Genomic DNA, 13,167 nt, shown 5'->3' with positions numbered 1-13,167 from the left:
TTTATCGGTGACATTCTCTTACAAAGCAATCTGACATATACGATACTTGTCAGGCAAGATACTTTTTTTAATGTTACTAGTACATACATGACTTGACACTTGCAAGTGATGGATTGCCCCGGCGGTTAAGGCACTTCTCCTCAACCCGCTGCATCACAAATTCCAGCCGTTCCCTTCCCTTAGTGTAAATTAATGTAAGAATATCGCTTGTACCGAAGAAAGACACGACTAGCAGTTTAAGGAGTGACAAAGAAAAAATGTAACAAATCAAGGAGCTATTCTATTTGGGATTTTTCCAACTCTTTTGGTTTAAATTGGAGAGAAAATATAAGCCACACTTCAATTGTAGGAACACTATTTTTGTTCATTTTTCCTCTGTGAGATCCAAGAACCCAAGACATCAATCCCATTCACAACAAACCGTCCAACAACAATCATCGTCGAGTTTACAAATTACGCAGAGGAGAGCTGCAAACGAATTCGCATGCAACACTAACAAACTAATATGAGTGTACAAAGACAAGTTATACAACAACAAAACTAAGATTTTACTTTCAAACATAGAGGAGAGGAAAATTTGTATAGCTTTGATGACTGAGATTGCGGCCAAGTGGTGGCAAAATAAGAGAAGGTTTGTTGCTTCTTCACCTTCAATTTCATAAGCATTCACATCGTTACGTTGTCAGCTTCTTTTCGCTGGTCTTACTTTTGAATGGTGACAACAAGGAGAAATGGCGAGAAGCTGTAACCATATGAAAGAACTTGTAAGTCGCAACTGGAATTAGTGAAACATTGAAAAGAAAAGAAAAATGAATGAACGAAGGAACGCATGTTGCAGAGATTGTAAACACTTACACTTGAGTGTAGAGCTGGAATTAGGGGTTTCATCTTGTGAGATCAGATTCTTTAATGTAAACACTGGAAAGGAGCATAAAAAAATGAGTCAGCTTAAGTAGTATTCGAGATCAAACTCCATAAATAACCTCCCACTGACCTACAATCCCCCCTTTGACATTACAAATTCCCATTTTTTCACAAACCAGTGACTTGCAATCTTCGTAAATGAACAGAAACTTAGTGATGACAAACAAAAAACACAGGAGAGACGGCAATCAAAAACTCGTGCAACACAAGAGCGCACAAAACAAAGCAAAGCGAACTCCCAGCCAAAAGTCACACCAGCAAAACATTTCATTCACTCTTTTTTTCTTCACTTGTGACTCTTAGTATTGAATGGAAGCAGAGTTCCTGGAACTGCACAAGAAAAGCTGAACTAGTTCTCTATGTGCCACATTGGACACTAATATGAGATTACACATGCATTGGGCACTCATTGGCCGTGTCAGAGGGGAGCATCAAAACCCTACAGTATCCGGAGTGAGTTTTTGACAATCAGAAAACGGAGGCACATGAATTAGACATTCTTTTAAGGAGACGGTTTTAGAAATATTTAATCTACAATGGATTTGGATGGTATAAGGTTTAACCGGCACAATGAAAAGTGTAATATTCTCAATGAGAATCGTATGTACTTTAGTTTCGAGAGTTTAGATTGAGCAAAATGGTACAGCACTTGGTGCGATGGCAAGTGCCTTCGCCCATGAGCGGTAGGTCTCGGGTTCGAGACTTGGGAGCAGCCTCTCCATAAATGGGGGTAAGGCTAGCCGACATTCACCTCTCCCAGACCCTGAGTAAAGCGGGAGCCTTGTGCACTGGGTACGACATTTTTTAGTCAACACAAGCTGAATCGCTATTTTATCAAGTCCACATATCCAAATCCAACCTAAATCGTGTGGATTTCAGATTTGTTTAACTTTCCTGTCTTGACACACTTAGTTATAGCTGCAATTTTTCATTAGTCTTCTTTTATTCTTTCCGTAATGTTAATCACACTTCAAATTCTGTCTACCACGCATAATGACTGATCAGTCATCAAAATGTTTTGTTTATATGTTTTAAAGGCATAATGCAAAGTTACCTTCACTTGAAGAAACATTGTTTGTCCCATTATCAGCTGCCTCAGTACCATTTATGCTGCCGTAATCTGATTCAACATTACGTTCTCCCGATGATGAGCCATGGTTCTTTTTCCCAAACTTTAACAGCCGTCTAAACCCTTTTGATGATTCCTTTGCCTGAGGCCTTTCAATTGCTTCTGGAATCTTTTCCAGGTTACTAGATTCAGATACAAACGCTTTTATGGTCACTGTGCCTGTTGCCACTGTCTCTAAGTTTGGGGGTGCTTTTCCGTACTCAGAATTCTGAGTACATGGATCTTCCAGAGAAGAAACTCGCACATAAGGAGCTTGATACGGTTTTCCAACGATGCTATTGCTTGGAGACTTTGCTGCTTCCTTCTGCATATTACTCACGGTGCCCTATCCATCAAAGTGGTTATACAAAAATATTAGATCATCAATAAACATTTGCACAAGGACCACTTGGAAATTGATCCAAAATTAATGATATGACCAAAATATAAAAATATATTCTTTTCCAATAGGCAGACAAAGAGAAAAGCCTAACAACCTACATAACACCCAAAAAAATAACCAAAGCAATTAAATTGCAAATGAAATTCGGATGCTATGACTAGGAAACATAAAATAAATAAAAATAAAAAGCCTTTTGAACTTCACATGTAGTAATAGTAAGGACTCATATAAACTGCACTGTTGTTAGCTGGGAACAATGACCAAGGATTGATACAATGCATCCATGTAAAACCCATGAATCTTCCTCTTGTGTCACACACAGTTATTGAAATTGCAATATTCAACACTGTAAACATTGAAATTTAGCTGTAATATTTTCAGATCAATCACACCCATCATTGTCAATTGTAGTCAGTAAAGGTTAACAATTGAAAACTGTAAGCAAAGTCCTTGGTTATCTGCCCAGCCATACCTCATGAGATTGAATTTTCTGCTGTAATAGGTCATGAGTGGGTTCCCTATTGATGGTATCAGTTGTAAGTGGTGAAACTGGTGCCCGAATTGCAGCATACTCTGACACATCCTCTGATTTCTCCCTAATACTTTGTCCTTTTACATCCCCCAATTTTTCTTCATATGCATGTACTATAGGAATGGAGGGATTCTCAAGCATCACAACGGTTTTCTCAATTCCTGGGTTGTCATCCTGATCACTACGGTGTGAATTTTTGTCATCATTCCTCCTCAGTTGACCACCTTCAGAAGTAGACTTCACAGAATTATCTTTCTGTGTCGTTCCTTTTGTTGTTGATGTGCTCTGGGCAGCATCAGGTCCCTTGGGTGTCCTGATTTTCAATTCGGGGAGAGTAGCAGCCTTACTTTTGTCATAATTCACGATAGCAGATATTTTCTTGCTCTCAGGCCCATCAGAAACTTTTGGCTTTGATACTGTTACAGTACTCCGCGGCTTCACTGGAGTAACATGATGGCTGTTAGTTACCTTAGGCTCTGATAATCTTCTAATCCGTGCCATGGATGGCTTAGCATTACTTGCAACACCGGCGATGTCTTTCTTTTGTTCAGGCAATGAAGATACAGACTGGGTTAACCTGTGTCCAGCAGAGTGGTTTCCGGTACTCAGTTTGCTGGATTTGGAGGTTTTGTGAGCATCTGCGGAGCCCACAACGCCAGTTTTGTTGGGCATCCTTTGCAAAGGAGATGATGACCCTGGCTCTGAATCACTAAACTTTGATCCTTTGTGAGTACTCGGAGATAGTTTTGTCGGCCCTTGTTTCCTAGTTTGTAGTGAGGGCAATGGTGACATAGCAGGGATGGTACCACCTCGAGCAGCAATCCTCTTTTGCCTCTGTATCTTTAAAGCTTCCAGCCGTTTCATCTCTTCTTCTTCCTGATAACAGAAAGTGCAAAAATTGAAAAAGGTTATGAATTAACCCGATAAACTAGCTAGCATAAAGCATGTTAAGCCAATTGTACAACACATATAACCTCTTGTAGCACAGACATGGACACCAGACCCAGGAAATAAGTTATGATGCATAACAAATAGGATCAGTGATAAATTGAAAGCAACAAACAATTACATTTTTTTTTATAATATGTGAACTTTAATTTTTACTAATGATTTAAAGTTATAACATTCTGATTTGTGAACTCTTTCCCACTCTCCAAAAGAGAAAAAGTAAACCACGTGGAAAAGATATCCACCTGGGGCTATAAGAGAACTAGCAAGGACCCCTTAAGAAAACTAATTGAACAGAGGAAAAGCTAGACCAAATCAAATAACGGCTGCTAACAAATCCCTAAAAATAGAAGAGAAATTGTAATCTCTAAACTCCACTGAAACCGAAGCCCAAAGGGGTGCCCAGTGTTTTACTCTATCCCAAAGCTCCTCAACCCCCACTCCCTTGTAATCCTCAAAGACTCTTTTATTACGCTCCAACCAAATGTTCCAGAAGAGGGCCATCAACAGAGATCCCCACAAAGTTTTGGCTTTCCTCCCTTTCCCTAGTCCTTCGAATTTAGTGCTTAGGAGCTCAAAACAACCCTTTGGGGTGACCCATCTTGCACCGGCTTCCTTGAGCAATTTCCACCAGAGTTGAATGCTATACGGACAATGGAGGAAAACATGGTTGGCGCTTTCCTCCCCGGATTTGCACAAAGTGCACCAATGGGGGGAGAAGCATGCAAAAGGCATTCGTCTTTGGACTTGATCACAAGTATTAACCTTCCCAAGCGCCACTAGCCACACAAGGATTTTGGCTTTTGGAGGCACTTTTGCTTTCCATATCTGAGCGAAAGGGGGAAATTGTTGCACAACATCATTGTTGCAAAGGAAAGAGTTATAGGATTTGCAAGTGAACTGGCCAGAGCCTTCTAAATTCCATCTTCTCCTATCTTCTCTAGAATGGCACAGCCGTACGGACTCCACCTTCTGAAGAAAAATGACATGGATAGGACCAAAGCAGAACCACATTCAGGCTACCATAGGCTGTAGGGCATGTAGGCTTTGGTGGGACAATCAAATTGTTTGTCTATATACCTATCTATTTTCAAATGTAGGCCATTATTTATTTAGCTCATTAAGTTCATTTTTTGTTATTATTTGTAAAAAATTATAGTTACAATTTAAAACAATCGATTTTAGCTTTTTTTCTTGATTCTTTTGTTTCACTTCTCTGTTTGTACATATCTGTATGTATCATACTTGTCAATCAACGTCTGGTTTTATGTTATAACTTTCAATTGTCCATGTTTTCATTTAAAAAAAATTGTACTCATCAGTTCTTCGTTTTATAAACCAAAAAAATAGAACAATAAATCTTTAAGTTAGCCCACCCTCTAAAAAATTTCTAGTTCTGCCCTTGGACAGGACCACCTTGTAGAAGTTCCAGTGCTTCATAGTTTTATGACACATTTTATATTATTTAAAGAGATATACAGGATTGATACACTTGTTGATGTCCTAACATGCAATGTGTCTGACAAGGACATGGCTAACTTGTAAAAGTATCTGCATCCGTAAGACATTTTATATGATTTAAGTTTCCTAATAAAATATGTAATTTTTTTTTAAAGTATAAGTAGACACTAATTTATTTTATATAATAAATTTAATCAAAATAAAATAAAACGCCTAGTCCCCTGGGCGCTAGGCCCCTACCCGATGGCCAACTGCTGCAAAGCAAGTTTAGAACATTGAGGGTTTCTACTTTTCATAGTGAAATCAACCATTATGGGAAATTATAACAAACAAATAAATTACATACCTCCAATTTTAAGAAACTATACTAGCCTCCCTTGTCATAGTAGATTTCAGAATAATTTCTAATAATTTTAACAATTAAAAATCTGGAGGAAAAAAATTCTTTTCTTAAATAGGTGTGCAAAATGGTGGAGAGTCTGGTGACAAATCCAACTTTTGAACTTCCAATAAAAATAACAACTTTTCAAACTCAATTACAAGTCCAAGGCTTCAAAAAACTGTCAAAAAGATAATACTAACAAAATGTTTCGAAAAGAAAAATTCTAAACTTTGGATCATGGGAGAATAGCATATGTAATTTTGTAAGACTAGGAGAGGTCTTAGTAAATTTACTCTGTGAAAAAGCAAAACAGATAGGAAAATGATAAATAACCTTCTCTTTCTTCATTTTCTGAAGATCGGCTTTATAGCTTCTTAGTTTCTCAGCACGCGTCCGCGCTTCATCCAAAGGACTCAATTTTGAGGGCTTTCCTCTCCTTATTGGTCCCCCAATCTTCTTATCCGAACTATCTGAAACCATTTTTGATTTCTTATCCTTGTTGGGCTTCTTAGACCCTTGCTTGTCACTCAAAACCTCCTTATGCTTCTTATCCAGAGAAGCACCTTGCATTTCATAATCCAAAGCAGGGTTGTAGCCCGTTGAACCCTTCTCTGCACCACGCTCAGGCATTAAAGTCAATTCATCTGGCTCATAATTAACTTGGGAGTTTTCCACCTTCTGAGCTGCTGATGGGAACTCAGAGCCCATGTCAATAGCATTTCTGTCATTGTTTTCGAGATGGTCTAGTGAAATTGACCTCAATGGAACTATGTATGAATCATCATCCATGTGAGAAGACCTCCTATCCAAACTGTTGGTTGCACGATCAAATCCATTTATTGCAAGCGGATCCGAGGGAGAACTTGTAAAACCTGACTGGTTATTATGTCCATGAATCATAAAATCATCAGTGGCAGCCCTTCTATAACCACCCCTTCTGCCATCTATTTCTGTAGTCTGTAAATCCATTTGCCCATTACCGTGACCCAACTGATCATCTCTTGCAGATATCAACATTTGATCATTTGATGACTTTCGCATGCGGGTAACATTTCCACTAAATTTATTAATATCTGTTGTATTTCCTTCTTGAATTTCTCCCCTATCTCGACCACCAGAAACTAAAGGATCATCCCCCAGGTTAGTTTGTCGTCTTTTCAGTTGACTCTTCTTTTCATTAGAAAACATGCCTTGGTCAAGATCGTGTCTGTCTTCATCAGGATCTCTGAGTAAGAAATTTTGAAATGCCTGCCAGTTCCCTTCATCTCCCTCCTTCATAGGAACAGTTTCTTTCATTTTCGAGGATTTATGAGGGTGCATAACCTTCTTCTCTGGAATGCCACCCTCAAAATCTCCATTGTCCTCATCAGTTTGAGAGTCACTAGCTGATTCGCTATCTGAAGAGTTCTTCCCCTTTGCAGTGATGTAATTTAAGTTCCGAATGACAACCCTGCCTGATTGCTTTTTACCTGAGCGGGTAGCCTTCTTTCCTGATTCGTGACTTTTTGAAAACCCCTTCTCCAACTCCGGATCATCTGATTCAGTATTTCCGCTACTGCTATCCATGGAGTGCCTTTTCTGTATTCTTTGACCTTGATTGAGTCTAGGATCTTCTACTGTTGGATAAGGTGGCTGAAAAAATGGGCTACTTCCTGGGTAATTCTGATAATAAGGCATGCCTTGCATAGGATATGGTGGATACACTGGTAATGCACCTGGAGAAGAATGAACAGGCCAGGGAGGGTACATCTGATGGGGAAACTGGCCAGGAAAATATTCTTGGTGGCTTAATGGTGGTTGATGCTCCATGGGAGGATTTTCTTCTGTACAAACAAGCAGACAAAATCTTTTCAGCTAGGCCTAAAAGTAGTGAGCAAAGACAGATGACAATGAGCAAACATGATACTACATAATTTTGGAAAATGATTATAATAAATCCATGCAGTGTGATGAATGGGGCCCTTCTCAAAGTCAAAACATTAGATTCTCCACATATTTGTGACCCAAATAGAGCTTCACACACTTCCTCTTTACAACTGAAATTAATGATCCTGTCTAATTATTTAAGACTCAGACAATAATAGAGCAGTGTCCCAATGATGAATTATGTTAGTTACTTATTGGTAGGATACCTCTTATAATTTGTACTCCTACCTGCAGTTACTTGTTGGTTGGTCGCACTCGAAAGCATTATGCCTGATGCATTCATGGCAGAGACTTCTGATCGGTTAGCCATTGCTTCAGCAGCTTCAATTTCAAGCCACTGACCAGTTTCATGCTTTCTTTTCCAAAGTTCCTTATATCTTCTACAAGCATCCCTGTTAGATTGATAAAGTTAACATTATCAGGAAAGATTCTGATATAAAATATTCAGCCACGTGTTAATGGTAAAGTAGCCAGTGGAAAAAATTCTACTTACATTAAGCGTGAAGCCCCAAAGCATTCAGCAAATGATATCAATGGTGCCAAATGATCAACGTCAAAACCTGCGGCAACAGCACGTGCAAAAGCCATACCTTGCTCTTTCTGCAGCATAGTTTTGCGTGTCTCCAGGACTTTTAAAAGCTGAACTCTACCATATTATTAGATGAATGGATTAGCAGTTGCAATAATGTTATTCTTATTACTGAGAAAAATTAAAACACAAATACAATTATATCATAACAGTGATGAAAGAATACTTATGACATGAAGAGATCAATACCATAACCATTGCAGTGAACATAAAAAAATTAAAATTAGTCCTTTGACTCCTTTCTAGATCCTATGTGGGAGATGAAAGCAGAAGGTCATATACAAGAGCTATACAGTAAACAAGGAAATACCCTAATAATATGTGATGCAATGCATAGTGGCGAGAAACTAAACATCCCTCCATTGGATCGAATCTCATCAATAGAAATTATGTTGGTGAGTAGATGAAGATGTGTGTGCTGACCCTTTAACTTCTTTTTTCCATCAGACTTATAGAAATATGATACAAACCATGTTTTTTCTTCTTCTTCGGGCATCAATAGTTTACCATTTTTTTCTTTTTTAGCAAATGATAACCACCCTTCAACTATATATTAAGGAGCCATAAGGGGGAGGAGGTTCCATACGCCCATATGCTTCCCTGGTTTACTTGAAATGGCAGCAGGATAATCAAAGGGAATTTAGGTTCGAAGTGATGCCTAAAATTTCAAGATCACATGTGATGAGCCCTTGACCAATAGTTTACTTTTCATGGTAAATTTAACGCATGAAGGGCACAGTACATGGGATTTGGAGCATCACAAGAGAATATGAGAGAGATGGTAAATACTTTGAATTTTCCCCTTGTGCAGTGGGTCCATTTGCTTCAGGTTGGGCATCAGGCTGCCAGTTTTATAAGAGAAACCAAATCAGACATTAAACAACCAACAGAAATGAAATAAAAAGGTATAAATTTAAACCTGGTAAAGGACAATTGCTTTCTCTTCATTAGCATCTAACAAAAGCATGTTTCCTGTCATAAATAATTTGGGGATCACAATCTAGTAGATGGACCATTAACTAGAGAAACAAAGAAGGAACTAGAGTCTTTTTAATTGGAAACTAAAACATACATGACAACAGATCACTGAGCTTAGTTGACCGAGTATTTGCTTCCCATTATTTGAAACAAAAATGAAGTGGGAAAAGGGAGGAAAGAGATAGAAGCCCAGTGAAACTTTCACCAGACTTCATGTTCTGATATGAATAAGCATTTGAAACTTTCCCCGTTAACCCCCTCTTGTACCTCAACACCCTCCTTTTTTCCTACATAGACCCCAAAGGCAAAGCTTGCATAAGAGAGAAAAAAACTGGTTTTATGGTGAAGCATGGTCGGAAAGTTAGGGGCTGTCGCCACCTGATAGGCGCATTAGCTGGGACCACTAGAACTATCTGCATCAAGTGTGTTGAGTGGGAAGGGTATACAACTTAAATATCAGCTGTCCAGTGCAAAATTGAAAGAAAACAGAAACGGCAAAAAAAATCTTACTTGACTAATAATAAAATCATTGTGTGACATTGTTTAGTTGTTTTTTCAACATTACCTTCAACGCTATCTACAGGTTTTCCATGATTGTCCTCTACCTGCCACAAAGAAACGGAGACTGACTTTTCTATGACATACCACACACAGATCATTGATGACTAAAAGATTTTACTTACATGATTAAGTCCCATCTCATTATTTCCTTGAATTGCAATTGCCTCTTCAATCTGTAAAATCTCAGATTCTAAAGTGTACACCCGTTCCAAGATCTCTGGGGTGCTCACAAAGCGAACAAACCTAAGATTCACTTCACGTATTAGCACAGTATGATAATTTTCCGGGGAGAGAAATATCATTGCAGCACACAAGATATTGCATGTAAAGCTCTGGCAACATTCATAGGTTCGTAAGATGAAATGTTGAGCCTATAAGGTAGTCAAGTAAGAGCTTTTAACACATTTGATGACAAATATAGAGAAATCAGTTGCATTTACACTTCAAAATGAGAAGGGGTTCAAAATTAGAGATCAAGCATGCATTGCATACAATAGTCATGTTACCCTACAATTTCTAGTTGGTGTGCTTAGCTGAGAAGATCAAACTTATGCACTTATCAAACATGTTGCAAATACCCTAAATAGTAGAGGGGCACTGGATTCCATTACAGACCTTTCCACCGTACTCTTTGTAAACCATGTTGCATCACTGCCGGACTCTGGCTCAAGAATAATTGAATAACCACCCTTGGCCATCTGTTCTTGCGCAGTCTTCAAGTGGGACAGAAATGGATTCAACAAACCGGAAGCTATTTTATCCGTCTTTCCATTTGCGGATATAACCAGATCGCACCTGTCAAAATGGAAGGAAAGGGGCAAAAAAATATCAAAATGAAGAACAATTTGGCACCACTTTAACTTTCACAATCATATTTTCGCATAATAAACTCGAAACATAACAGGATAAGCAATAAAAAAATAGTGCCACTTTCATCAAAATCTTTCCTTGTTTAGGTTCGAATACAAATGCTTGCGGCTTCTCAATCAATAAATCTACACATGTCCACCAAATGTACCTCCAAATGAATTTAAACTAATGGACACTATAATTCATCAAGGTATGCAAACTGAACAAAAAACAAAGCAGGCCAGAAAAGATTGAGTACCAAATAAGCAAACACTTCCACACATGCAATGACAAAACAAAATACACACATAACATAGATATCCAATAAAACACCAAAAGATCCAATTCCAAAACACCAACAATCATATCAAAATCCAAAAAGTAGTAAATTTCCAACTTTAGACATTGCTCATAACGCAATACTTTACCAATTGCAAAAAATACCAAATCAAGTCTTTATTATCCAAAAACAGAAAAAGAAAAACAGTTCATCAAAAACCCAGTTGATTAGAAGAAAGGATTACCTGGTCCGAGTTGGGGTGAGTTGGAACAGAGCCAAGTCCAACCGAGTTGAAGACTTCATCTTTACAGGGAAGTGGGTTGGGGAGGATTGAGCCCAGGGTTTTAGAACCAATACAGGAAAGTGGGATCAGGGACTCATTGGGAAAGCGTGGAAAGGTCAAGCAAATTTGTGAGGAAAAAATGGGCTCAGAGATAAAGGACGATAAAATTTCAGATTAAATTCAGAAGAGAAAAGGCCTGTGTCAGCTTAAAAAAGTGAGCTTTGTAGACTGAAGAGAGAGAGAGAGAGAGAGGGGATCCAAAGAGTTCACGCATGGTGGCAGATGAGAGAGTGGAACAAAGACTTTACGCATGGTGGCAGATTACTGTGGATACGAGATAAATCAAGGGTAAATTAGGAAAATCAGCAAAGTTGACGAGCGGTGCCGAGCGGTGCCGAGACGAAAAGGACAAAAAATCATATTATATATATGATACATCATATTATAGTTGGTGATGGGACACTGTTTTGATGATGAAATTACCGAATTGCCCATCTCATTGTCATTGGAGCCGTTGAGGCATCCCAGGGTCCCCACTAAGTTAAATTTTTGGCAAGTGGTTGGTGTTTAATTTCAACCAAATGAGTGTTTAACTTGACAAGTAAAATTTCTTGGAGCTAATTTTTGATAAGCAAAATGAATGAGATGTGTGTGTATATATTAGGAATGCAAGTAATGAATAACTAAGTAATATATACATGTTGGGAGTTTGAATTGAAGCATTCATGAAAGATTCCTTGTTCATAAAGATAGTAAAGGTATCGCATTTACTCTAAAATTTGTTGTTGATAGTAATATGTTACAAAAACAGGAGGAAGATTTATGAATGAAAAGATTAACCAACTTATAACTTAAGTTTGTGGTAACTTATACTAATAGTAAAAGAGTTAACTTCAAATTCATATGTTGCTGCTAATCTAATGGTTCATATGTTTATAAAGTTGGAATATATTTAAAGTTCAAACCTCTCTTCACAAGAAATTTTTCTATACAATCAAGTCTTATGTGTAAGGGTGAAGTAAGAAAAATTTTCCAGGTGGGCTATCTTAAATATTTAAATTTTATAAATGGAGAATATTTTTCACAATATTAGCTAGCCTAAGAAAATTTTCATTGGGTGAGCTAAGAATATTTCGTTATTAACAAATACGTGTTAAAATTCAAATAAAATCAAACTTGAAACAAATATGTACAATAAATGATGAGAAAAAGAGTGTAAGAAAAAGAGATGGTTTATAAATTGTAATATATAAATTCATATAATTAAACTCAGATAATTAAGCTTAGTGACCAAGTATACGGTGAGTTACATTCGGAAAGTACTAAAAATTTCATATAAGATTTTCTCTTTCCACCAAAAGCAACCTGGGCGTTAGCCCATGGTAGCTTTTAATGTGGCACCGCCAATACGTAAACAATATTCCTTATATGAATAGAACCACATAGCTAGCACGAGTGACTACACGAATACGAGCTTCTCTTAGAATGGTTCTTTCTCTCCCCAAATAAGAAAAACATTCATATTCATTAGTTACAATAAAAAAATTTATTAATGAAACAATTGGGATCGAATTACACGGTGTTCATCCTATCTCATAATGAACACAATCATTTCATAATATTAGAAATAATTAATCTCTCCCACATCACATCAACATTGTGTCTCTTTCTTTCTTCAAGTGAGAGAGGATAGCATTGACAGTGAATATTTATTTATTAAACTCTTGTGGCTACAATTTTGTATGATCATGACTCATGGGAAAGGAGTATGAGGCACGATGAGTAAAAACTCTACCATAAATGATTAAATACACAATGAAATTAAAGGGTGCATGTTTAGGTCGGTCTGACGCTTATATATGTTAATTTCAATATTAAAAGTCATATGTTTCTAGATGCCATGGTCTTTCCTCCTAACCTTGGTATGCACATAACTAATATAG

At 37.6% G+C, this 13,167-nt stretch overlaps 1 protein-coding gene across 2 annotated transcripts; it reads right to left on the bottom strand.

Annotated features, from left to right (window-relative positions):
* Positions 1-343: 343 nt before the first annotated feature.
* LOC103453473 (COP1-interacting protein 7-like) lies at positions 344-11,620 on the bottom strand. 2 transcript variants are annotated; one of them, XM_029091813.2, is made up of 13 exons: positions 11,186-11,620; positions 10,428-10,607; positions 9,935-10,055; positions 9,817-9,856; positions 9,193-9,245; positions 9,063-9,115; positions 8,178-8,330; positions 7,913-8,076; positions 6,092-7,581; positions 2,908-3,843; positions 1,979-2,378; positions 856-918; positions 344-742 (listed from the first exon to the last, which is right to left on the bottom strand). In XM_029091813.2, exons 1-13 carry the CDS (start codon positions 11,242-11,244, stop codon positions 675-677), a joined length of 3,780 nt encoding a protein of 1,259 aa, XP_028947646.2. In that variant the 5' UTR covers positions 11,245-11,620; the 3' UTR covers positions 344-674. The 2 variants fall into 2 exon arrangements, with proteins under 2 accessions (XP_028947646.2, XP_028947647.2); XM_029091814.2 differs by having other exon boundaries at positions 9,346-9,856; positions 11,186-11,406.
* Positions 11,621-13,167: the final 1,547 nt, after the last annotated feature.

This window comes from Malus domestica, chromosome 13 (assembly GCF_042453785.1).
Source record: "Malus domestica chromosome 13, GDT2T_hap1".
NCBI classification, from domain to species: domain Eukaryota; kingdom Viridiplantae; phylum Streptophyta; class Magnoliopsida; order Rosales; family Rosaceae; genus Malus; species Malus domestica.
The sequence above is the reverse complement of the archived record's forward strand: the minus strand, read 5'-3'. Positions and strand labels throughout refer to the sequence as shown.